This window comes from Simochromis diagramma, unplaced genomic scaffold, assembly GCF_900408965.1.
Source record: "Simochromis diagramma unplaced genomic scaffold, fSimDia1.1 OVJJ01000097.1, whole genome shotgun sequence".
Taxonomy (NCBI): domain Eukaryota; kingdom Metazoa; phylum Chordata; class Actinopteri; order Cichliformes; family Cichlidae; genus Simochromis; species Simochromis diagramma.
Genome location: NW_024387319.1, coordinates 143,009 through 170,369, shown reverse-complemented (window position 1 = coordinate 170,369; position 27,361 = coordinate 143,009). Strand labels below are relative to the sequence as shown.

The 27,361-nt window shown below is 42.2% G+C and overlaps 2 protein-coding genes and 1 long non-coding RNA gene across 5 annotated transcripts in view; 1 reads left to right on the top strand and 2 right to left on the bottom strand.

The window, feature by feature from the left end:
• Positions 1 to 27,361, top strand: part of LOC120717279 (zinc finger protein 708-like) — a 274,392-nt gene that overhangs the window by 176,642 nt on the left and 70,389 nt on the right. The window lies entirely within an intron of this gene.
• Positions 12,423 to 15,610, bottom strand: LOC120717282 (putative zinc finger protein 66). The gene is made up of 2 exons (XM_040005225.1): positions 15,098 to 15,610; positions 12,423 to 14,532 (listed from the first exon to the last, which is right to left on the bottom strand). The coding sequence occupies exons 1-2, from the start codon at positions 15,485 to 15,487 to the stop codon at positions 13,846 to 13,848; spliced, it is 1,077 nt and encodes a 358-aa protein (XP_039861159.1). The 5' UTR covers positions 15,488 to 15,610; the 3' UTR covers positions 12,423 to 13,845.
• LOC120717300 lies at positions 15,661 to 26,267 on the bottom strand. Of its 3 annotated transcripts, XR_005692158.1 has the most exons (4): positions 26,128 to 26,267; positions 19,422 to 19,583; positions 19,070 to 19,165; positions 15,661 to 16,114 (listed from the first exon to the last, which is right to left on the bottom strand). It is a non-coding gene; the product is annotated as an uncharacterized LOC120717300 (long non-coding RNA). The 3 variants fall into 3 exon arrangements; XR_005692159.1 differs by lacking the exon at positions 19,422 to 19,583 and having other exon boundaries at positions 26,128 to 26,255; XR_005692157.1 differs by lacking the exon at positions 26,128 to 26,267 and having other exon boundaries at positions 19,422 to 20,304.

The following is a 27,361-nucleotide window of genomic DNA, read 5'->3' as shown; positions in this document are numbered from 1 at the left end:
TATATTCAGAGTGAGAGAGGCTGCTGGATCTTTCAGGGCATAGGCCAAATGCTATGTCGATTGGGAGCCTCGGTTGTCTGCCAAACATCAACTGGTAGGGAGTGAAACCTGTGGTATCATTCCTTGTGCAGTTGTACGCATGTACTAAAGGCTGCACAAAATCTCTCCACCGAACTTTATCTTCTTCCTCCAGCGTCCCTAGCATTTGAAGAAGGGTTCTATTGAACTGTTCGACAGGATTGCCGCGGGGATGGTAGGGCGTGGTCCTCGTCTTTTTTATCCCAAGCAGCGAGCAAAGATCTTTGATCAAGGCAGACTCAAAATCACGACCCTGGTCGCTGTGCAACCTCTCAGGAAATCCATAATGGATTAAAAAATTGCTCCACAAGGCCTTTGCCACAGTCTTTGCTTTTTGATCAGGAGTCGGAACTGCAACTGCATATTTAGTGAAATGGTCTGTTATGACCAAGACGTTTTTAGTCCCTCTCTCATCTGGTTCCAATGTAAGGTAGTCCATACAGACCAACTGCAAGGGACGATTAGTTTTTATGTTTACCAAAGGAGCACTCCTTTCAACTTGTGCCTTTCTTCTGAGACACCTTTCACATGTCCTGACCTTGTCATTTACATCGATGGTCATGCGGGGCCAATAGAACCGAGCTCGGACTAAGTCCAGAGTCCTATCAACACCCAGATGGCCCACAGCATTGTGGAGCTGGTCAAGGGCAACTTCTCTGTAACTTTGCGGAAGAACGAGCTGATACATGGGTTCCCCTTGAATGATGCGTTTTCGGTATAAGACCTCATCCATTACAACTAACTGATCCATTATTCTTGTCATTAACTGAACTTCTCTGTCTTCGTGCCGTCTTGCCTTGTAGGAGAGACGTTTTCCGGCAAGTACAAGACTCATTACTCTGCTGACGACTGGATCTGATTTCTGCTCACGTGCCCAATCGGGAAGAGACATTTGCGGCAGGGGGCATGACCCAGCTACATCAGTTTGACAGAAATCTGCTGGTATTGCAGAGGTTCCAATAGCCAAACATTCTACTTGTGCAGGCGATGGCACCGCTGCCTCCTCCTCGAGAGTTGAAGAACACTGATGTCTCTCGCATACTGCCTTTACTGCCTCAGTTGGAAAATTGGGCCCTTTGTTGCGGTGTAAGAGCTGTGCAATTAAGCTTTCAATGCGATTTTCCTCATCAGTAGGACTCTGATCAGAGGCATCACAGTCATGTGGATGCGGACGTCTGGAAAGCCCGTCAGCATCTTGGTTGTTCTTCCCAGCTCTATACTGGATGTCAAAATCAAAACTGGAAAGAGCTGCCAACCAACGATGACCTACTGCATCCAACTTTGCAGAGGTTAAGACATATGTGAGTGGGTTATTGTCTGTCACCACTGTAAATTTTGCTCCATAGAGATAGTCAAAAAACTTCTCGGTGACGGCCCACTTCAGAGACAAGAACTCAAGCTTGTGTGCAGGGTACCTTTGTTCAGACCTGGAGAGGCCCCTACTGGCATAGGCAATGACCCTTAACTTGCTCTCCTGTTCTTGATATAAGGCTGCACCGAGTCCATGGGTGCTTGCATCAGTATGCACAATATAATGTTTCTTAGGATCGGCAAACCCAAGAACAGGGGCTGTTGTGAGCTTGTGAATCAATGTCTTAAAAGCATCTTCACAGGCTGGGGTCCAATTGCCATTAAATGGCTTTTTGAGATCCACACTTGTAGAAACCTTATGGGTTCGGCCAGACAGACTGGATTTTCTCTTTGGTGGGAGGTAACCAGCTGTTAAGTCATTAAGGGGTCTTGCGATCTTGGAATAGTCTTTTATAAACCTCCTATAATATCCGGCGAACCCAAGGAAAGACTTGAGTTCCTTGATGTTAGCTGGTCTTGGCCAGGTAGTGAGGGCAGCTATTTTTGCTGGATCTGTTTTGACCCCTTCTGAGGATACAACATGGCCGAGATATTGGACAGATGTCCTGAAGAACTGGCATTTCTCTGGCGACAACTTTAAACCAAATTCTTTCATCCTGTGGAGGACCTTCAGCAGTCGTTCCTCATGCTCCTCAAGTGTCGCAGAGAAAACAATGACATCATCAAGAAAAACCAAGACTTCACTCAAATTCATGCTACCCATACACTTTTCCATGACTCTCTGAAAGGTACTGGGAGCATTTGTCACTCCTTGGGGCATTCTGTTAAACTCCCAGAATCCCATGGGTGTCACGAAAGCAGTCTTACATTTGTCTTCTTCCTCGACTTCCACTTGATAATAGCCGGATTTCAGATCCAGGATGGAGAACCACTTGGACCCAGTCAAAGCCGAGAAAGATTCCTCAATGTTGGGCAAAGCGTAGGCGTCTTTGATGGTCTTACTGTTCAGTTTGCGATAATCTACGCATAATCTGATGTTGCCATTTCTTTTCTTGACCACAACAATGGGAGAGGCATAGGGGCTCTCTGACTCACGTATGATGTTCGCATCTTGAAGCTCTTTTAAATGTAGTCTGACTGCCTCGTAGTCGGAAGGATGGATGGGTCTGGGTCTTTGTTTAAATGGAGATGGGTCTGAGAGTCGAATTCTGTGCTTAATCTGAGTAGTGTGGCCATAGTCGAGATCATGAAGAGCAAAAACTTCAGGAACTGAGTTTAATTTCTTTGTTATTCTCTCTTTCCACTCCTCAGACAAGCTTGACTCAGCAAAGTCAAAGGTGAGTGTTCCTGTGTCAGACACAGATACAGAGTTGCATGCAACTGTAGCTGGAACCGACGGATATTGGTCACCTGACAGAGTTTTGACAGTTCTTTCAGTCAAGGATGACACAGCTTTTGGAAGGATGAGTTCTGCAATAACCTGGCCAGCAGGTATTTTAATATCATGTGCTGTGTCATTTTTAACTAGAACCGGGACCTTAAATGATGAACATAAAGGCCGTGTCATTACAAAACTGCAAAACAAGAGCCCACCAGGTAAGGTTGACTCTAGAGGCTCAACCATCAGGGTTGTGTCAGATGTTGTTGTGACCTTCCTTGCATATCCATTCAAGGCCATTTTTTCCCTGCAGGAACAGTAATGCACTTTTTGCTCTGCAGCTTCACTTTCCCCACTCTGCCATTGTCTTGGCGGGTTTTGAACCTGTGATAGAGATGCTTCACCAGTGGAGAGTGATGGATGTTTTTTTCCTGTAAGACATGATTTGGCTGAGCTTTTCCTAAGCCAACTGTTTCATACAAAATATCCAGGGTATTAGTCCCTATCAGCAAGGGCACTTCCATGTTTGTCCTGTGATCAGGAACTACAAGAATAAGCGTGTCAACTTCAGCTGATTTCCCCATGACACTTTCAGGGAAATGGATGGTTGTGGATATGTATCCCAGATAAGGCACTTCCTGACCACCAGCACCTTCAATGTCCAGCAGATCCTGGATGGGAAAGATTTTCTGTCTGGAAAGGTTCCTGTCATAAAACGACTTTGATACTGTGGTTACTTGGGAACCTGAATCAAGTAGACTGTTACACTGACTCCCTTCAATGGAGACTGCTGCAGTACACTTTGGGCCAATAAGCCTTTTTGGAAGACAGTCACAGAGTAACTGGGCTTGGGAATGGCTTTCACATGTGACTTTTCCTTTGTCCTGAAATCTTATGGGACATCCTGGCTCATTCTTGGGTGCAGTCAGTCCCTCCACTGCGACCCGGTCCAGTTTAAATGACCATATTTGGCTTCCCACTCTCTTTGCCTCTCCCTCAACTCCTTGTATTTCTGATCAACCAAGATCTTATTTGGAGGACCTTCACACTCTCTGGCTATATGTCCATCATTACCGCACTTGAAACAGAACCAAGGTTTTGGTCTGGGTTTAGGTGCCAATTGTTGGGCTTGTACTGCAACTGGAGTTATACTAGCGGAGGCATTTAGGGTGGGATTTCTCTTCTCAGCATGTTTTTGTTTCCTTTGCTCTTTCTTTTTGTTAAGTTGCATTTTTAACTCAGTTACCTGCCTCCTCAAATCCTCTGTTTCAGTGATGTATGTCTGAAGTACACTGGTATTCTCATCATGCATGGAAGACATGTCTGGGACCAGCTGCATGTGTACGGATGATTTAGCTTTTGCACCCCCTAAATGACGGTTCATTCGATCAAATTTTGCAGCCCTTCTATCTTCTTCAGTCCGTAACTGTAGAAGAAAATCAGAGAAATCAGGAGCTGTGTCTGAATTCAGTTCAGACTGCAATGCTAAGATGAGGGACTGATCCCAGCAGCCGCGGCGAAACTGTCTCAGCAAGTGTTTCCCAGTCTCTGAACTCCTCACACCACCCCTCTGTGCAGCTGTGGTGAGCAACACCTGCAACCGCTGAAGATACTCAGATGCCTTTTCCCCTGTGTTCTGGTGGGTATTCAGAAACCTGGCGAAAATTTCCTCCCCATCCTCAACTAATCCATAAGCTGAGCCAAGAAGCTTGACATATTCACGAGGAGCTGCATGTGGGCCAAGCTGCCTCACCAAGTCAGAAGCTGGGGAGAGTAAGCTCTCAAGAATCTTACGGCGTTGTACATCAAGTGGGAGATTATCTTGAATCATGAGTTCCACATGAAGTGACCACGTCTCAAAATCTACTTCATTTTGGGGTTTAGGAACTCTTCCTGAAAATGGGCGAAGACCTTTAGAGCCCTGACTTGGAGTGGGAGGGGCATCGCTTTTGATGACATGCTCCACGATTATCTTTTGGACTTCAGGAGGGTTGTACACATCACTGTCTAATGTTAGTTGAGAGACAGGGTGAGTTGGCTTGGAGACCGTTCTCTGTCCTTTTACTTTAGAAGCGGTTTCGGCTACAACCTCTTCAATCTCTTTATTCTTTGCAGTCTGTCTACGTAGCAGGGGTGTCCAACTATTATCAGAATCTGGTTCATTTTCTGAGCCCGAACTGTCACTTTGTTGGCGTGGGCAAAGTGTGGGTGACATTGTCTTTGAAGACTGAGCAGTTTTACAGGCACCATCTATACGCCACATAATGTCTGGGTTCGAAACGCTGGGAAGGTACAGAGGGAGGGTGGAAGCCAACTTTATGACAGTTTCTTCAGATTCAAACTCCACCAGGGCTTTAACGCCAGTACCTTGCCCTGTCTGTCTTACTCTAAGAACTTTGTCAACACAGCCAAATTGCATACAAAATTCAGTAATTTGATCATCAGTAATTTTTGCTGTAATTCCTTCAATGTATACACACTTCTTCATATCAGTACCATATTCCTGTTCTGCATACATTGTGAAAAACGGTAACACTTAATAATCAACAGCTGTGAAATTTTAAACAAAGACTTACAAAAATCAGCTAAATGGAAGTGTTTTCAAACTAATTTTCCATCTACTCCTCCTGGCTGGCTCGCCAACTTTTGTAATCGATCCCTTAATTGATTAACTTAGGGACATGGATATTCTAGGTACTTTCAATGAGGAGAAGAGGAACAAGAAAACTAGAACACTTCCTTATGCTGTCTTATAGAGAACACTCTATGGCATTTATTACAACACAACACATAACAGTCTCATCAGCAACTTCAATAATATGCAGAATGTTAACAACACTTATGAGACAAAAACCCAATATAATCCCCCCCTTCAATCAGTCAGTTCAGTTTCCATATTAGTCCATTTATGTCTCTTGTCACAGTTCTACCTCCACCAACCACTCTGGTTTGGTGAAGAAAGGGGAAAAAAGTAAAATATGGTGTTGAAGTAAAAAAGAATAATAATAAAATAAATTCAGAGCTCTGAGAAAAACTTTGTCAATCTACCCGGGTAGTGTGTGTGTGTGTGTGGATAAGCCCAGTGCTTATCTGCAAAGATGAGTAACATCCTCGTTCGCCGTCCTTCTGGGTGGAGCGATACGTCTCTGGAAAAAACCCCACTGGATTCGCCTTCCAATCGCCGATCGAGTATCCAGCAACTGTCTCTTGCACTATGTCTCAACACAGTAAAAAAAAACAACTGGAAAAAAAAAGGATGCGTGGTAAGCAAATCCTAATAGTCTATAACTATAAAAACCTTAACACTTAGAAGAAAAGGTTTTTATTCTCTTCGGTACTCCATGCGCTCTGTGTGTTCTTCTTCTAGCTTGCTGGCTATCTGCTCCGCTGCAGCTCTTCTTCTTGCTGCATTACGCAGCGCAGGAAAACTATAGCGCCATCACTGCCCCCTGTTGGATAGAATTAGTACTGCATACATTAAACATTAAATCACTGCCTTGAACAGCAGTGGATAACCTTGAGAGGGTTACATATAGTTAGGGCTGGACCAGGTGACCCTGAATCCTCCCTTAGTTATGCTGCAATAGATGTAGGCTGCCGGGGATTCCCATGATGCATTGAGTTTTTCCTTTCCAGTCACCTTTCTCACTCACTATGTATTAATAGACCTCTCTGCATTGAATCATATCTGTTATTAACCTCTGTCTCTCTTCCACAGCATGTCTTTATCCTGTCTTCCTTCTCTCACCCCAACCGGTCGCAGCAGATGGCCCCGCCCCTCCCTGAGCCTGGTTCTGCCGGAGGTTTCTTCCTGTTAAAAGGGAGTTTTTCCTTCCCACTGTCGCCAAACTGCTTGCTCATAGGGGGTCATATGATTGTTGGGTTTTTCTCTGTATCTATGAAGCGCCTTGAGGCGACTTTTGTTGTGATTTGGCGCTATATAAATAAAATTGAATTGAATTGAATTGAATTATGGAGTATGCTTCTGCTGTGAGGTCCCGCCTCCATGCACTTGTGCAAGAGCTAGATGGGTGAATTTATAAAAAATATTATATTAGGGAAATTTTCCCAGACATATTTTTGACCTGGGGGTAGAACTGATTGTGAACTGGAAAGGGAAAATGCTTATGAACTTGCAAATTAAAAACATGATGCATTTAAGGTAACCCTTTTCCATTTTTATTTAAGAAGAGAATTTGTTCCACTGTGCGATGGACGAAACTGTTCCTTTTCGTGGAGATAATTTCTCCTGCATTAAGGAAAATCCCTTCACGTGGAACAGAGGAGGCTGGAGTGCAGAGAAACTGGTAGAGATGCAGTTATACAGTCTACCTGGGCCCCACAAACTCAGCTAAAGAGAATAAATACATTAAATTGCTGCACATTTGGCAGACTAACATTTTCAGATTAATTAAACAATAAAATATATATTTTTACAACATTAAATGTAAAGAATCAAGTGGAAGTTTTTCTAAAGTTACTTAATTATATTTATATTATGAAAGCAGATTTTTTTTGACATTAAGTTTCTTCCCATCCATCCATTCGCTTCCGCTTATCCTTTTCAGGGTCGCGGGGGGCGCTGGAGCCTATCCCAGCTGTCATAGGGCGAGAGGCGGGGTACACCCTGGACAGGTCGCCAGTCTATCGCAGGGCCAACACACAGGGACAGACAACCATTCACACCTAGTGACAATTTGGATTATCCAATTAACCTATCCCCACAAGCTGCATGTCTTTGGACGGTGGGAGAAAGCCGGAGTACCCGGAGGGAACCCACGCAAACACGGGGAGAACATGCAAACTCCACACAGAAAGACCCCGGCCTGATGTTGGAATTGAACTCAGGACCTTCTTGCTGTGCGGCAACAGTGCTAACCACCGTGCCACCATTTTCCCATTATAAGAGAAAATAAACACGCACAAAACAAAAGCAAACAACAAGAACACAAAGCTGGAAAACCCACCCAACTGACCAAAATCAACTCAAAATTCTCCCACACAACAGAACCTCCTCTCCTCCTCGCTGGCTTCAAATCTCTCAGTGGAATGATCAGTGGTTCGCTATCTGTCACCATCACAACACCACAAATCCCGCGAATGACTCACTTCCTTATAAACCAGAGGTGGGACCAAGTCATTGTTTTGCAAGTCTCAAGTAAGTCTCAAGTCTTTATCCTCAAGTCTCAAGTCAAGTCTCAAGTAATGTCAGGCAAGTCAGAGTCGAGTCTCAAGTCACTGGTGTAAAAGTCCGAGTCAAGTCACAAGTCTGAAATTTTGAATTCCAAGTCCTTTCGAGTCTTTAAAAAAAAAACGAAAAAATAATGTTGCAGTTATGCTAAATATAAATATTAGACCATGTAATTTTTAAATCTGTGTTTTTCTCAACACATGACAAAATAGTGAACTTAGAAAATATACACAAATTGTGAAATTGCACCTCTTTAAAATGCAGCTCAATTAAACCTAGCTCCAAGAATAATTTTCACCAACAGTTCTGAGATAAGCTGCATGTTATTCTTGGATGCGGTTGTAGGACCGGCTTTAAAATCGCATGACAAAAATATCATACATAAATAAATGATATTTTTAAAAAAATATCATTTAAAAAAAAACTGCATCACCAACGTAGCCTGGAAAACATTTGCTAGTTAGATGAAGTCAGCTATCTCATCGTAGCATATTTATATGCATATTTATAATCATACGGTTCTTGGAGTGAGCGCATACACTCATGAAGTTTAGTAACTTCCGGTCACTGCAACAAACCCAGGTACAGTTTACCGACGAATGGGTACAGGACCTTGAAATGCACCGTGTAGAAAGTAAAGACCATCGTACGTATCATAAGTTTACCAGTCTCACAAATCGTCGTCATAAATACACATTCGTTAACCGTTTATTAATAGGACCTTTGAGCTCAACGGTAATTAATTAGCAGTGGAAATAATTTCTGGTAGCATCACAGAAATGTAGCAGTGACAATAATACTGTATGCTGTAATCGTACTGGGCAATTAGTGATACAAAAAACCTGTTTTATCCTGTGAATAAAAGTATATGTTTTTGTCAATGTACCATAATAACAGAAGCGAAACGCAATATTGTGTCAGGACAATTCACTATTTATGCACAATAAACAAAGGAGCATAGCGCGACAATTTCTGTTCAGCGCCAGACTTGCTTGTAACCTATATCACCAATTATGTTATGAAAATGAGGCATTAACTACAACAGCAGACTGACCTGTGTGGAAATGCTTGGAGCAGACTAACCTGTGAGCTGGAGTGTTCTGGGACGTTATAATTGGTCTTTGAATGGCTGCAATCCAGTCGCCTCTTTGTTACTTCGGAAACATGGCTCGAACAATTTCTCTTCAACGACGTAATCCGATAACAACCGATCTCTTTACCCGTCGGCTTCCCGTGGCTGTCATGCGACCGGCTATTGCAGTTAATAATACAACAGCTTCTTGACATTTTTGTGTTTCTTTTTATCGCTGTATAACCGATTTTAATTGAAAGCCTGCGTGCGCTAGTACCGCTTGCCACGAGTTCCCAGAATCCTTTGCGGTTCTACCCGTGGATGACGTCACATTTTCAATCTCTATATAATATGCATGTTAAATTTTATATTTGGGGTAAAATATCAAGTCTTTTCAAGTAAACCGGTTCAAGTCCAATTCAAGTCCCAAGTCATTGGTGTAAAAGTCCAAGTCAAGTCACAAGTCTTAGAACATTTTTTCAAGTCAAGTCTAAAGTCATAAAATTAATGACTCGAGTCGGACTCGAGTCCAAGTCATGTGACTCGAGTCCACACCTCTGTTATAAACCATTGAATGAGACACGAAGCAGTTAGGTTCTAAATGAAGTTTCGGACGTCGCTGATCACGTGACTCTGGCCAAACGAATCAAGCTTCGACACAGAGCTTCTGAAGCAGTGTGTTGATTTTTTTGACACACGCACCGGAGCGTCAGCTTCAAGCGGACCATCACTACCCCGAGGTATCTAAACTTTAGTAAGGAATGTGCACTTTTGACACCTCTGGTTAGCATTTAGTGGTCAGTTTCAAACGTATTTGATTTTTGCTTGTTATGAACAAATTCACTTCACTGCTTTTCACGATCTGTAACATCAATGCACGTTGTTCCGTTTACTGCATATTGCACTTTATTCATGTCTCTCATTCCACCTGCATCAACATTGTAAAGATCGTCACAAAGAGATGTATACATTTATAAATACTAATATTCTCTATTCCATTCTGCCTCCAAGCCAGAATTGCAGGAATGCACAACATGTTGCAGAAGACTCTTTCACTGCCCCCTGTGCCCCACTCTCAGCCCTGCTGTCAGGGCAAAGATCGAGGAGCATATAAATGGACACATTAAAAATGCTTTGCCTTTCAAAGGTATGTTGGTATTAAATATACCTCATAGTTAAAGTTATAAATATGCACTTCTTTTCAGCACTTCTGCAGTCTCTTTGTTGACTTTAAAGTTGCTTTTCACATTGTACAGTTCAGTTCATTCATCAGTGAGAGAAAAAAGCGTGTTTTCATTAAATGTTTTTTTCCTGTTCACCACATTTCCTGACAGCTCTTGTGATCCACACCATTTTGCTTTCATTATTGAGGATGGCTTGGATGTTTTTGTTAATATGTACAATCTGATTGTTAGATAAACCGATTGCATTCTATACAACTACATTTAAATTACATGTTGTTTTTCTCTCTCTTACAGACAAAATGATATGCCGGTGCACTTTCACTGCTCTGTCTGCAACATGACAGTCATACAGCGTGGGGATATGGCAAGGCAATTATTGTCATGTCAGCATTCAGGACTGCTCCCCACTGAACTCTCCGTGGAGCCCCATCTCCCTCTCGATGTCTTGTCTCCAGCATCAAAACCATTTTCTGAATCTTCGGTAGAACATTCATGTGCTCCCTCTGTGCTGAATGAAACTGTGGCTTGTGGAAAGTCCATGAAAATGAAATTCCCTCACTGTGATCTTAGTCTTTTTAAAAAAAACTTCAAGGCTCACATGATGAGGAGGCATTCAAACAGATCAATAGATGTTTGCCTAGCCTGTCATCTGCAGTGTTTTTGTGTAGAGGGACTTCTTCCTCTTTGTTTTTCAGTTTGCAGAGGACATGGAGCTCTTTTTAAATGTGCCGACGAGCAGGGACTACGGGTCAATGTGATGTTTGACATTTCATGGACAGATGAAGGCACTGGCTGTTTGTTTGTGTTTTTATGTGTTGTTTGTTTTTCAGTGTACAGAATTCCAATTAAGCTTATTATAAAATGTTGTTCACTTTTTTATGTCCATACTCATAGTAAAAATTTTAAGTGTAAATGTAACAGCATTGTTTATACTTGTAACTTGCTATTAACAGTAATGCATTACCTTGTAATCAATAACATTTTATACATGTTACACATTAAGCCTCTGGGCTCTATCCTGGCAATTTCTGTTGATACAGACTATTGAGCTTTGAGCTTCCCAGTCAAACTTAGCTGTGAAGCACATGCTAAAAACACTTTGACTCTTGTAGATTTCATAACAAGACACCATAGCCAAAATATCAACTCTAAAAAAAAATTCAAAGCACATACAGCAACAAACACTGTTAGTAAATGTGTCCTGGAGTTTATGCAGGTGCAGAAAGTGCTGCTGCTGTAAGTAAGCCTAACAGCTTCCAGATCACTTATTTTTCTGGAACGATGGTAGGAAGGGCATCACTGCTCATCTCTACAATCTCCCAGATCTTGGAATACAAGCCTTTGTCCCATGAAAACCACTTCACAGTAGTAGGAGTCCACTAAAACCTACAAATGAAGAGTGATCCTGGAAGAAATAGGGCGCACATTAGTGACCTCAACAACTGCAAGACAGACTTGTCCCTGATGCTTATATGAAAAAAAGAAATAGGAAGATTTATGAAACCATTAGGACTTCATCACCTTTTTATCTGAAAAGTTCCTGGTAATATATAGCCTAACTGGCATTTAAAGAGTAAAAAGAATGTAGAAAAAACTTTGGTTTTGATGAAATGGACTGGTGATAATTTAAAGTGTCAAGTCAGTAAAAGTAGATAAATGTTTTAATAAATATACATTTTACAGCATTTTGTGAACATACACCAAAGGAGGGCCATTTTTGGCAACGGACAAGCTGAGAGAGAGTTTTATATTTTTGCTCACCTTGGAAAAAAATAATAGTGCACAATAATCAATGTTGATGTTAATCAATTAGATGTCCCAGACTACTATTAATAATACAGCGGTCCCTCGTTTATCACAGGAGTTACGTTCTAAAAATAACCTGCGATAGGTGAAATATGCGAAGTAGTTTATTTTTCTTCATTTTGTCATTTTTCCATTATGTGTTTTATCCTATTAGGGGCCATCGTGGCTCAAGAGTTGGCAGTTTCTCTTGTAATCAGGAGGTTGCCGGTTTGAACCCCGGCTCCGACAGTCTCGGTCTTGTGTCAGTTGATTTGTTGTTATCAAGTTCTTGTTTGCACTGATCATCATAAAGGTTGCTGAGCCCTGACCTGTGCTCTGTCAAGGCCTGGAGATCTATCTGTGCTTTGGCAGACTGGGCCCATTTGACGTCCTCCTTGGCTCCTGTTATGAATGGTCCTTACTTCTTGCCTGGAGGGCTGGTTAACCTGGGTGATTTGTTTAGAAGCCGGACTCTGCTCTCCTTTCAGCAGCTGCAACGATGTTTCGGCCTTCAGAATGTGGAATTTTCTAGATATCTGCAACTGAGGCACTTTATAATTAATGACACCACTCTAATGATGGACCCTACTAGGTCTGCAGTGGTGGATGCTTTGTCCTCCCTGCAGTCTGGGAAGTCCATTAGCTCATTTTATAAAGTCCTTAACTCCGGTTCAGCCCCTTACTTCCTGGCTGTAAAACAGGCTCAGGAAAGACACCTAGGACATCTATAACTGTTTAAGACTGGCAGAAGATTTGGGTCTGTGCCTCCAAGATATCTGCCTGTAACTGGGCTCAATCGATTCAGTAAAAAAATTGCACATAACACCCGCTTTAAAAAGTAAAATCGATGTAAACTCTTCCCCATTGTGCTGGAAGTGTAATGTGGAGGAGGGACTTTATGCATCGTCTTTGGTCCTGTGTGAAAATTCAAAAGATTGGGTTTGATGTTGCTAAGGTGCTTTCAGATATTTTCAATTTCCCTGTTCCTTTGTATGTGCCTCTGAATTTTGTATATCCTGAGCAAGGTTTTAGTTCCCATATTCTTTTTCTTTTGTCTCTATTACTATGAGAAAAATCCTAATACAAGTAGAAAGAAAGATTGTTTGAATCCGAAATCATGGCTCAAAGTACTTGTTGTGAGACAAGTTCTTTATTTTGACACCAAACTGTTTAATAAGAACTTTACACACAATTCATCAAATATAACTAACGCTTTAACAGTATCAGGATTAATACAAACTTCAAATCTACAGGAAAAACAGCGGCAGAACATGTGGATTAAAATGCATTAACTTAAAAAACCCAATAACAACATGTGGACTTCAAGCACAAAGTCATAGTAGTTATTGTTTGAAAGCCGGTTGATAGATTTAGTTCATTTTGGAAGCTTTCAGAGCAACTGGTGTGAAATTATTTGAGGCTTTGAAAGAAAAGGATTTAAGAGCAGGGATTACCAAAGCAGAAGAATAAATATGAAAAACGATTAAAATGTAACTGAAGTAATACATAAAATGAATACATAGAAAAAGCAAGCAGTATTTGGAAAAGAGGAAGAAAATTAAAATGAAAAAGAACTGATGTATATATCCAAATGGGCAGTTTTGATACAATTTTGGTAAAACACATTCCTATAACTTCTATAATGTAGCAAAAGGTACAACTACTAAACACTACGGTTTCCTAAGGGAAGAAATATTAAAATGTATCAGGGATGAAAACTTAGAACATTAAAATTCCCTCAAGTGAAAATAAACTTCATGTACATATCTATACTTACAGCTTCATTAATTTAACATTCACTGCAGGTCCAGAAATCAGAGTTACCTCATCAGATCCAAGTGTGACATCAGCTGACACTCTTTACAGGAGACTCCACCTGAACTCTGTGGAGCCTGATCTCAAGGTGTTTAAGTCTGACCCTGAAACCAGAAGAGGATCTTTCTGTCTCGTCAGATTCATTGTGATCCAGTGATTTCAGTCCTGCATGATCACGCTGATGTTTGCGCAGAGCAGATAATGAAGTGAATGATTTTGCACATTGGTAACAGTGAAACTGTTTATTTGCAGCGTGGGCTCGCTTGTGTCTGGAGTATGAAGTGAAATTCTTGAAGCTCTTGTCACACTGGTCACAGCTAAATGTCTCTTCCATGTGTGTAAGTTCATGTTGGTTACGACTAGCTGAATATGAAAAGCTTCTGTCACAGTGTCTGCACTTGTATGGTGTCTCTCCTGTGTGGATTCGTTTATGTTTTTTAAGGTCACTTGCAGTGAAGAAAGATGACCCACACTGGTCACAGACATGCTTTTTAACCCCACTATGGAAGAGTTCATGGCATTTTAAATCACTTAATGTGGTGAAGCCTCTCCCACATTCTTTGCAGTAGTTCATTTTGTCTCCAGTGTGTCTACGTCGATGTCGATTTAGACACTGTCGATTACTGAAAGTATTTCCACAAAGGTCACAGCGAAACGCTTTCCCACCACCACAGTGATGACAGGGTTGAGAACTGGATCCATCTGTGCCGCTCTGCTTCTAAACAAAGACACAAACACAGTGTAAGTCGGGGAACTCCTTTAACATTTTTATCCTGAACATTGCCTGAAATAAAGAGCATCTCTGCCAACATCCAGTTACATTTTACTGTTTACATTATAACACTCAACTTAACAGGCGAAAATGACTCTCCATTTTTCCATCTAGTTCATTTAATATACAAACAATCATATCTAAACAACAAGTTACATCATATTCTTCACAAGTACATATGAAAAGTTCCAATCCAATCGGTCTCACTCCCAATTTGAAGCAAAAATAATTGTTTTTAGTTAGTAAAGAACATAATAAGTCATCTAACACTGACCAGATTGTAGCAGTCATAAATTTGGAAGAAAGGGTAGACTGTGACTACAGAAAAGTAATTATTTAGTGTTTTTATGATCATGGAAGAAAAAAATAATAACTGAAACTAAAATCTGATGAACCTCACAACACTAACTTTAATTGCAGTAGAATAACTAACATGCTAAAACAAATTTGAAGAGCAGAGTTGTTCCAAACAGTCAGGCTTAAAATACAAGATAAAAATATAAATACATACCTCACAGTAACTGCACTTATAGAGTTTCCTTCTGGTGTGGATCTGCTGGTGCCCTTTCAGAGAATGTGGTGCTTTAAAAGTCTTCTCACACAGGTCACATTTATAAGGTCTCTCTTCAGTGTGGGTAAATGTGTGGTGATGTAACTGTGTGGCTGTTGTAAAGACTTTCCCACACTGATCACAGCAGTAAACATCCTGTCCAGTGTGAATCCGCAGGTGTCTTTTTAGGTAACTTTTACTACTAAAGGTTTTACCACACTTGTCACAGCTATTTGCCTTAATTCCAGAGTGGGTATCTTGATGACGTCGTAAGTTGCAACTGCGAGCAAACGTTTTACCACACTGATCACAGCTGTGTGCTTTAACTCCGGTGTGGATCAGTTGATGCATTTTTAAGCTTCTAGGATGGGCAAAAGATTTTCCACACAAGTCACAAATGTATGGTTTAACTCCACTGTGGATCAGTTGGTGTGTTTTTAAGTTGTCAGCCTGAGTAAAAGATTTTCCACACAAGTCACAGTAGTGTGCTTTAAATCCACTGTGGATGAGTTTGTGTGTTTTTAAGCTTCCAGCCTGGGTAAAAGATTTTCCACACAAGTTACAGCTGTACGCTTTAACTCCACTGTGGATGAGTTGGTGTATTCTTAAGGTTCCAGCCCGGGTAAAATACTTTCCACACAAGTTACATCTGTGTGCTTTAACTCCACTGTGGATAAGTTGGTGTGCATTTAAGTGACCAAGCGTGGTAAAAGACTTTCCACACTCATCACAGCGGTATGCTTTAACTCCACTGTGGATGACTTTGTGTTTTTTCAAGGTTCCAGCCTGGGCAAAAGACTTTCCACACAAGTCACAGCTGTATGCTTTAACTCCACTGTGGACGAGTTGGTGTGTTTTAAAGTTTCCAAGACGGGTAAAATACTTCCCACACTCATCACAGGTGTATTTTTTCTGCCCCTTTTTTCGGTGAGGTTTGTCGGCCTCCTGAGAGCGCTGACTTCTCGCTCCATGTTGGTCCTGCAGTGACAGAGATACAAACAGAGGCAGTGATTAAAATGCAGTCGTGGAACAAACTGAAACTGACTCCATTAGTGGAATCAAAGACGTTGTAGGTGTGTTATCACCACATTCTGGAGATAATATCACATTACAAAGAAGTGCTACAATGTAAGGAAAATGACATAATAAAAGAAGTACTGATCACTGGAGAAAATGACTGTATGAAAAATTGTGAGTTAGGTGATGATATTGTGTGCTGATAACAGCTCTGCCATTGCCGGTCCCAAGGCCGTATGAGAAAGGAGGAGGGTTGGGCATGGGGTTAGCAACCCCGCCTTTTAAAACCTCGATTGCTACGGAAAGAGCAAACAAATCTCATCATCGATTGAACCAGGGCGAAGATGATCGGCAACCCTTGATGACAGCAGTGGAGGAAAGCCCTCAGGTCGTTACCTGCTCGATGGTCGATCAAATTTCGACCCAGAAGAAACTACCCGTTATGGAATATGGAATGTACAGACTCCGTTACAAACTGGTAAATTGGCCCAGCTTTAACATGAATACGACTCGTACCTCCCACCATTCATGGGACCCCATTGATGAATGTAGTTTGGCGAAGTCGGTTCAGGACCAGGTGGCCGACGACCTGGCACCCTCCATGGAGCTTTTTCCAGTCGATATCGGACAAATCTGTGTTACCGAAGTCAAGACAATGATCTGAGTCCTCAAGAGTGGAAAGGCCCCTGGCTTGGATGAGGCCCTCCCCGAAATGTTGAAGCACAGTGGACCCCAGCTGGAATTCGTTCTTACATGACTTTTCATGTATCTGGTCAGCATCATCTCAAATGATGGGATCTCTGATCAAGATGTCAACATCAAAGCAGAGAAGGCGGCCGGTGTTCTCTGATGTCTCCAACCTATTTGGAAATTGACCTCCCTGAATGCTAGGCTCAAGATCAAACTATTTAACTCTATCATCTTCCGACTGGCACTCAACAAATGCGATCACTCGAAGCCTGAATATGCTTCAACAACGTGGTCTGCGGTGAATCATGAGAATTTCCTATTGGGACCAGAAGATGAACGAAGAGGTCTCACAAAGAGCAGGCACCCACCCTCTAGCTGATGTTGTTGGTGAAAGGCGCTTCCACTTTGCGGGCCTTATTCTACGTCTACCGCCTTATTCCTCGGCCTAAGTGCTAAGTAAGTAAGTGCTGATAAAATATGGTCTTTGTATTTTCTTGTAACTTCTAAGGTTTTTGTTTGTGAATGTAGATTCTATGATGTGGTTTTGTTGGCTTCATCGGGTGAGGGCCTCCAGCTCGCACTGGAACGGTTTGCAGCCGAGTGTGAAGCAGCGGGAATGAGGATCAGCACCTCCAAATCTGAGGCCATGGTTCTCAGCCGGAAAAGGGTGGAGTGCACACTCCTGGTCGGGGATGAGTTCCTGCCCCAAGTGGAGGAGTTCAAGTATCTCGGGGGTATGTTACGCCGAACCGTAACATACCCCCCCACCCAAAAAAAAACAAACATTTAAAACATACAACCCCAACGAAAAATGTTTGTTCCATGTCCAGCCCATATGGCACCGGCCGCCGTCCCGCAGGCGACGCTGATGGATGGACGGGTCCTCCAGTGGAAACGGAAAACTGGAGCGGGCCCTCGGATCCTCCAGCGAAGACAGACGAAAGGCTGGAGCGGTCCCACGGGTCCTCCAGCGAAGACAGACACGCAGCCCACCAGCCGCAAACACGGACACGCAGCCCACCAGCTGCAAAAGGCTGGAGCGGTCCCACGGATCCTCCAGCGAAGACAAACGAAGGCTGGAGCGGTCCCTCGGATCCACCAGCGAAGACAAACGAAGGCTGGAGCGGTACCCCGGACCCTCCAGCGACGGCGGATGAAGGCAGACGAAGCTGATGAAGGCTGGAGCGGTCCCACGGACCCTCCAGCGGAGGCGAATGAAGGCTGGAGCGGTCCCACGGACCCTCCAGCAGACGACAAAGGCTGGGGCGGTCCTCGGACCCCCCAGCGAAGGCAAATCCCGGACGAGCCCCCATATGTTACACCCCGGCCTAGGCAACCGGCGTGCAACTTCCCCAAAAGTAATCCCAAGACGAGATTTAAAGCAAGATACGACATTTATTTACATCACCAAACACAAGGCGCCAAAATATTTACAACGGGGGGAAGATCGCGAACATGACATACAGAAACACAGGGCTTAAATACATAGAAGGAGCAATTAGGGGATGGACCACAGGAGGGATACACAGCTGGGGCAAATAAGACCTGACGAGACAAGGAAATGTAAACTGAACACTAAGATAAAACAGACTTTCAAAGTAAAACAGGAAACACATAACAGTCACGCCAAAACAAAACGCCTAAAACAATACACTGCCAACGCCGAACCGTAACAGTAGTGACCGAAAGAACGAGATCACGGATACAAGCGGCAGAAATGAGCTTCCTCCGAAGGGTGGCTGGCCTCTCCCTTAGAGATAGGGTAAGAAGTTCGGCCATCTGGGGGGGGGGGGGGGGGGAGGCTCAGAGTAGAGCCGCTGCTGCTCCACATCGAAAGGAGCCAGCTGAGGTGGTTCGGGCATCTGACAAGGATGCCCCCTGGGCGCCTCCTGGGTGAGGTGTTCCAGGCATGTCCCACCGGGAGGAGGCCCCGGGGCAGGCCCAGGACACGCTGGAGAGATTATATCTCTCCGCCGGCCTGGGAACGCCTTGGTGTTCCCCCGGATAAGCTGGAGGAGGTGGCTGGGGAGAGGGAGGTCTGGGCCTCTTTGCTTAGGCTGCTGCCCCCGCGACCGGGCTCGGATAAAGCGGATGAAGATGGATGGATGGATGGAATGTAGATTCTGTGTGTATAGAGGAGCCCAGGATGGAAAAGATAAAGCTGCTGTTAACAACCAGCTGTGCACACAACTTCAGCAACAGTGTAACTGTGATCATTTTTCTCACCTTTTGTGTTGAAGTCATTGTTTCCTCTCTAGTGGCTGAGCTGAGTCAAATTGGCTGAAATTGTTCCTCTGCTTCTCCACCAGACTTGTTATTTAGCTGGGACATAAAATGTATAGATATGTAATTTATCCCTGACAAATAGAAGCAGAGCAAATAAACATTACACTGCTCAGTGACAACAATAATTATGAAGCTTTAAGTTGAAACCCCAGAAACAACTATCCTACTTTTCGAGAATAAGACGCATTAAGCGAAACAAAACAGACTAGTTTATCCCAAGGACAAAACTTTCAATGGGAGCATGATCAGTTACTGAAATAATACCAATGGAGGACCCGACAATTTGACTCACCAGAGAGCGAGACACCAGAAAGTAAAGTGAGGATGGGAAAAGAAAGTATAGTCTCTTTCTTGAGGATACAGGTCTTCATATATATATAGTCTTCATATATCCAACAAGCTCAGCTCCTCTGACACAACGTCCAAAGCAGCATCTACAGGGTGCTTATTTGGTCTAAGACGAGAGGATTAATCAAAAAACACATCCCTGACCTGGTTAAAATCCCCACCAATTACAATATTTATATTTCCAATATTCCGCACTGTGCTACACACTTCATGAAAAAATTGTGGTTGAGGAGAATTGGGGGCATATATGTTGACCAATGTCTGTCAAGTCAAACCGAGTAGGAGGTGGAGAGCCCTGAGACAAAAAAGTAAAAAAGACAGACTGGAGGGCGGAACTAATCTTGTGTCTGGGTTTCTGTCGGGAAGGAAAAAGAAGGCGAACTGGGGAGCAACAGGAAGTTGCCACTTTCGGGAAAAGCCCAGCATAATTCTTTCAATAAGTTGTTGCCAACATGAATATTGTGTGGAACTGAAGTATCTACAAAGCCAGGGAGGCAGCCGGTAAGGGAATGGTTGCTGACTATGGTAAAAGACTTTGAAGCGAGTTGCTAAAGAATCGCGGCTACCGCTAGCTTACGTAGCATTAGCACTGTGTCGTGAGTTGGTTGCCTGTTTACGAGCGGCACCATTGTTTATTGTTGGTCTGCATATGGAAGACTGTTAATGCTTGCATATGGTTAAGAGAAGCTGGTTATAAATACTATTGTTACTGCTCAAGTTCTAATGCAGATTGATTATTTAATTTAGCACTTTAATAGAAAGTAGTATTTCTCAAGGTGTATGTACAATTGTTAGTGAATTACATAATTTGAGCATTTAAAAATACTCAAGTAAATATTGTACTACAAAGCTTGCAAAGCATTGATGTGTTTAAAAAAGAAAATGTGTTTGGGATTGTTTACAATATTTGCAGATGTGTGATAACAAACATAATTTGTATTTTGGTTTTTTGGTTTGTATTTAAAGGTTTTTCACCTATGGCTGACTATGGCAGAAAAGAAGATTAAAGAAAAAGGAAAACAAAAGATATGCCTGGTCATTGAGTGAAATCCAGTTAAACACCTGTGGTAGATGCATCAATCCCTTTCAAGCGGGGAAGCTGCACAAACTTAAAGAACTTGACAATGTCACTTTCTGCCCCTGTAGACATGCATCCAAGACCACCCATCTACTCTCCAGATCCGTATAATGATTGAGTACTTGAAAATCCAAATTTCTTCTAATCAATATAACCACGCCTCTTTTCCTACTGGAAAATGCACTAAGGTAAACTTGGGACACCCAGTCTCTTTTCAACTTTAATGATTCCACCTCATCAAGATGTATCTCTTGAATCAAAGCTATGTCTGTCTTTTACAGTTTCAAATATGTGAGGATTTTAATAGCATTATGACACTCCACGACACTATTTTACATAATTCCATGAAACCACGTGAGCCAAAGTATTTTTGGTGTTCCAAAAGAATTCCAGTTGATTGGTTCAGCAGCCCGTCACTATCACATCAACTGCCCATTTGAGCTGTTATGCTGTCGGGGCAGCATGGGTGCAAGCATCTTTTTCTGCTGATGCCCACGATGCCACTCTGTGGTATGGCCCATGTCTCCCGTATCAAAAACCACCATTGCACCACAGTAAATGCTGCGCATCATGTTGTCAGCTTTAATAATAATAATAATAATAATAATAATAATAATAATAATAATAATGGATTGCATTTATATAGCGCATTTCGGGACCCCTCAAAGCGCTTTACAATTCCACTATTCATTCACTCACTCTCACATTCATACACTGGTGAAGGCGAGCTACAGTTGTAGCCACAGCTGCCCTGGGGCAGACTGACTGGCTTTACTGTATCTTAGCCAGTGAAACTGGTCAAGCCACTCTCTTTGAATTGTATACACTTGCCCCACTTTTACTGTCAGCGGGCTCTGGCTCGGAGTCGATCATATGTGGCTCATCATCTAATGCTGTCTCCGAAACAGTGTTAAACATAACCTCAGAGGTTGATGGCTCACTGTCAGAGCACTGGCTATGAATTTCGGATGGATCAGGCCTCAACTTCTTTCTTAAAAGATTTTCTCATTACCCACAGCTACATCTACTTCTATCGGGCCTAGGCCACTCACCTCCCTCTCTCCGCCTGCACCTACAGGAATACCTGGAACACAGTCAATAAAAGAGGTCCCACCCTTGACTATCTCTGATTGGTTTAGACCATGATATGGGCATAATGTGTGTCTGTTGTTAACCACACAGAGACTTTCAGACTGGGTTTTTTTTTTTTTTTCTTGAACGGCTAATCACACCAGCGTGACGCAAGATTTTTTTTAGTTGCACCATTGAGAAATTAGGTCACGACCTCCAGTGCCCTATTCTAAGGATATTATGTGTTTCCTCGGGGATTAATAATTACATTTATTTAAGTTATATCTATTTTCAATGGTGAGCATTTTCAGCAGTCATACATATATGTGAATATGTCACGCAACACATTACTTGTCAAAAAACTGTGTGTGTTAACTGTGTGTGAAGACCAGTGTTGGGAAGATTACTTTTAAAATGTATTCCATTACGTTACTCAATGACAGAAACATATTCTGAATACTTTGGATTGCTTAATACATTATCATGCTTTTACTACGTGAATGTACTATTGCTGTGTGATTTATTACTGTTACTGAAGGTCCGCGGCTCCGAACTGTAGTAAAGGGACCTCTGGCTAATACGTCGGGTTCGTGTCGGGCTCGTAGCCGAAAACTAGCTTTACTTTGTTGTGTGGGTCAACTTTGCTAGCGAGAGACAGAGAGAGGCGTTGAAAGGCTGCTCCAATGGAACTTATTGTTTTCGGAGGAAAACACGAACACAGCGTACAGTCGAGTCTTAATAGCTTACTTACAACTGGGCTCGTCAGACTCTCTTTTTGGCTGCAGTGGTTATTATTATATTTACATGCTTCCAGCTCCCGTTTCTGCTCGATGACAGCTTGTACTTTATGACTTTCCTTTTTCTCCCTCCTCTTGCTCACAGACCCATAACGTGTATGGCAGTCCATTCTCCCTGCAGCACGGACTACACTACCTATGATGCTACATTCTTTAAAGCTATACCTGTAGCATTCTGCCTATTAGCTTAGTACAACAACAACAAAAAGGTGCTCTCTCACCCAGGAAACAGAGAGAGAGAGCGTCGCCCTGTAACCATGGCAACCGTAACGCTGCCGCCTGGAACAAAAGAACGTAGCTGTCAAACAAAACCCAAACAGGCCTGACCCGCGACAATATGAAACAGGAAAGTACCGCCGTGTAATCCATTTATTTCAACAAAGTAACTGTATTCTAAATACCACCTTTTTAAACGGTAACTGTAACAGAATACAGTTACTAATATTTTGTATTTTAAATACGTAACGGCGGTACATGTATTCCGTTACTCCCCAACACTGCTGAAGACACATTTGATATTTCTCCTAGTATTTAGGTATGAACACAAAGGCGATAGGCAGATAGCAAAGATGAAAATCCGCTCAAGGAGACTTCAAAGTTACGTAGATTATACTGTAGAAATATGAACAGGTAGAAACGGGTAAAGTGATCGTTTTTTATCGGATTCGGTCGTGGAAGAGATTGTTCAAGCCATGTTTCCGAAGTAACAAAGAGCCGACGGATGGCCTGGATTGCAGCCATTCGAAGACCAAATATAACGTCCCAGAACACTCCAAGCATTTCAAAAGGTAAGTCTTCTGTTGTAGTTATTACGTAATTTATCATAACATAATTGTTGATGTAGGTTACAAATAAGTCTTTATTTGAATTGAATTTGTTGCGCTATGTTGCTTTGTTCGCGGTGGCTTTGCGGGCTAATGTTTGTTGTGTTTTGTGGGAAAACCAGCCTACAAAATGCAGGAATGTGATCCAGACTGGCGCCCTCTATCAACCTGGGTCAGACAGAGTTTAAATCTGCTACCACAGCGAGATTTGATCGGTTAAGAGAGAGAGAGCGATATCAAAACAGCCATGAAAAGTCCTGCATATATGTGCCCAAGTGTTGTACTGAAGCAAGCAAGTGATGAATAACTGTTTTCCAGTAAGTTGTTTTGCAATGTTGTTGTTGGTTTTTTTTTTTTTTTGTTGCATTGTTGAATTGTTTTTCACCGAAGCAGCTAATAAAGCACAATGGATTTTTACAATTTTGCATCTTTCTTATAAGATTCTATAATAGAATGAAACAATAATGCCAGTTATGAATAAAGATAATAACTGAATGAATTACGATTAAATTTTATTTCTATTAGATCTGAAAATGTTGTGTAACACTACAACCTGAAACAACAAATACATTGCGTTGGCCTGTACAGGAGATAAAGGACAAGAATTTAACAACAGCTGTGAAATGGAATAGTCCAAATCACCAAAGTAAACTGGACCTGGGGCCCGTTCTTCGTACCTCGCTTACTACATCCAAGATCAAATCATCGCGCCAACTTTGAGCTCGTTATTCCGGTTCTCCGAACACACCTGTTGTTGACGATTAGTATAGCTGGATGAAGTAATGTGAGATCACTGGGTGGCTTAACAGGGGCTACGCATCGATAGTAGAAACATTGATCGGCAACCCTTTGATTGGTCGGCGAAAATGTTGAAGGAGCGCGCTCGGTATTTTTCGGCAGCAGAGCAAGAACTCTTGATTGAGGGATTTCAGGAGTTTCAGAGTTTAATTAAAACGCAAGGGAACACTGCGAAGGCTGCAAAAGCAAGGAGAGAGGGCTGGCAGAAAGTTGCTGACAAATTAAACTCGTAAGTAATTTAATAATATTAATAATAATGGATTGGATTTATATAGCGCTTTTCAAGGCACCCAAAGCGCATGACAATGCCACTATTCATTCACTCTCACATTCACACACTGGTGGAGGCAGCTACAGTTGTAGCCACAGCTGCCCTGGGGCAGACTGACAGAAGCCAGGCTGCCATATCGCGCCATCGGCCCCTCTGGCCAACACCAGTAGGCGGTAGGGTAAATTTATTATATTATATTACATTATATCCTCTTTCACATTAGAGCCACAACAGGACCCACTAGAACATGGGAACAAGTAAAAGTGAAATATAAGAATATTCTACAGAATGGTAATATTTATCACTTATATTGCTTTTGGTCTCTTGAAAAGAGACCCTGAAATAAACTGTTTGTTTGTTTATAACAGCAACCAAGAAAAGGGCAGCGCACAAAAAGACAGGTGGTGGTCCTGCACCCCCTCGTCAACAAGTTGGTTAAGTAAATAATACCCTCACGGTAAAAAATCGATATCTCTCTATGAGCACACTGTCGCGCTGAGCTAAAGGATCCTGTCTATCCCGCAATATACGCTGAATTCTGAGAACTCTCCTTATCAATCTTGCACCTTCTGCAATGGGTGGCTCGTGTATACGGACAGGACATGGCTGCGACAGGCTTCCCAAATCCACCTTCGCTTTTATAGCCATGGTCTCTCATCTTGATTACACGAAGTAATTTACTATTACTACTCTAAAATAAGAATTACATCTGAAATAATCAAATACATGGAATAGAATGTTAATAGTACATTTCCCTTTTTTTAGGAAATGACCTGTATGTATCTGTGTGACATCAATAAATGGATCAAGTGCTGCATTATCTTTAGTTACATTGATAATATTTATTTATGGTAAAACAGTGGTAAAATATCGCTGTTGCTTTCGTATACATGAAGCGGACATACCTGAGTGGCCGCGATCTAATCCTGTTTACATAAAGTAAACCTGCTCCCGAGCAGGTTTACGCTTACGGCTCTGTTGCTATGGCAGCAAGTCCCGGATGAGCTTCGGGGAACCGAACGATCCAAGATCACGCGAAATCGCCAACAATCAAATCCAGCTAACTTACTTAGCGAGGTACGAAGAACGGACCCCAGGGCTTGTTGCAGGGATCTGAAGTTACTAAACATTTTATGAGTGTATGAACTCACACTTAGGACCATATAATAGTAAATATGTGCGTGATGAAAGCTGGGCAGCACGCTAACGTCCTTACTCCACTCTGTATGCTTATATGGGTCTGACCCTTTCACTCCTTTGATTTTTCCTCGTACTTTGTTTTGCCTTTTCGTCACGTCTGTCTTTGTACGGAGCTGCCGTGGTCTCCGTGATTTTGTTCATCACTGTTTTTTGGGCAAATAAAATGCAAGTAGACATTAAAACCGCAGAATTAATGATTACCGGTGCTGGAAATGCAATACCACTCGTAACTACAATGCAATGCACGAAAGTCACGTGGTCTGTCAATCTCTATTCACTCAGCTTTCACTGTGAGTTCTATGCTAGCTGAGCGTTAGCATGCCGCCTGTGCAAATGCTTGCAAAGAGCTAAAGTTGTGTTAGCAGCGTTATGTGTTGTTTCTATCCTGGAGGACGTTTCCCGTCTACCATCGCGCTCTCGTTCTTTAGTTCAATAACAACTAGTAATGCCAATGTCCACGCTGTAGACTGCGCCACCATTTTTCAACACACGAACTGAAAACAGCTGAATACAGCGCGAGTGTAAGAACAGACAGGGGGTAGACGGGCAGACTAACAATTCCAAGGAATTAGACTAAATGATCTCAGTTTCCATCCCTACTAAACACTTACCTTTAGATGAGCCCACAAACAGAGAGAACCTCCGTGATGGAGCCGAAGTCAGCAGACTGACACAACTATCGATATAAACAATGCTAGTGGGATAGCCTTACTCTTCTTCTCAGTCTTCTTTTTAGTGTAATGGCATTTTGCAAAAGTGCATTACCGCCACCTACTGGACTGGAATGTGGATCAGGAACTGGAAAAAAAAAAAACGCATCCTTACTATTAAATCCATTCTAATCACAAATTTCAACAGCTGACCACAGACCTGAGACAGTTTTTCTGGCTGTTTTTCTAATGTAAAATATCTTTAGCTTCTCAAAATTTGCTTTTAATGTCTTCCTCTCCTGGACATGTGCCTGGCATTCTGACAGTGCATGCTTAACAGATTCAATGTCTTTGCAGTAAGCACTAAGGGTAGGTTTTGATTATCGATTTATCGATTGAAATCGATTCTTGCTTGGATAACGTCACATCGATTCATTAAAATCCTGAATTGATTTTTTAAATATAAATTTATTTTGCCCGAAAAGCCAGAATCTCAGTTTAAACCTCACAAAATTTCAACAACCACCAAACAGCTAAAACAGTAAATGAGAGCAGGAACACGAATTCTGCACAAAGACGTAAACATAAAGCGCGGACCCGCCGATGCATCAGAATCAGTAAAATGTCCCCTTTCTCACATGGACACGGAGCCGCCGTCGGGGCTGAAGCCGACAGATCGCTGACCTCTAGTTAGCACACATTGCCGTTTGGTACTTGTCTGTTTCTTCTCTCTGGTACCTACCCACCCTCTTCCAGTGACCATATTTCTGAATGTTTTATGAATGCTGATATTCCAGTTATCCTGCCACATTCTTGGGACTCTGTATAATTATAATACTTAACTTCAGCTTTGTTTAATGTATCTGCAAATCAAGAGATTATGATTTGAATGACTGTCTTGCCAATACATCTATATCCTCATCCTCATTCCTTCAGGTTGGTAATTACATGCAATATGTTTCTAATTATTCAAAATCACATATCTGTTGCTGTCTACATAGAGAGAAAGTCATACTTAAAAAAAAAATTCCTTAACTAATTAACTATTACATTTGCACTCAGTAACCTTCCTGTTCTATAGATTTATAACCAGAATACAACCAACTGGGGAGCAGGTTGACTCTTGAGTTGTTCTAAATGACAAATATTCTTTCAGACTGATGGAAGCATAGTAGGAGCTAGTGTGCATTTATAA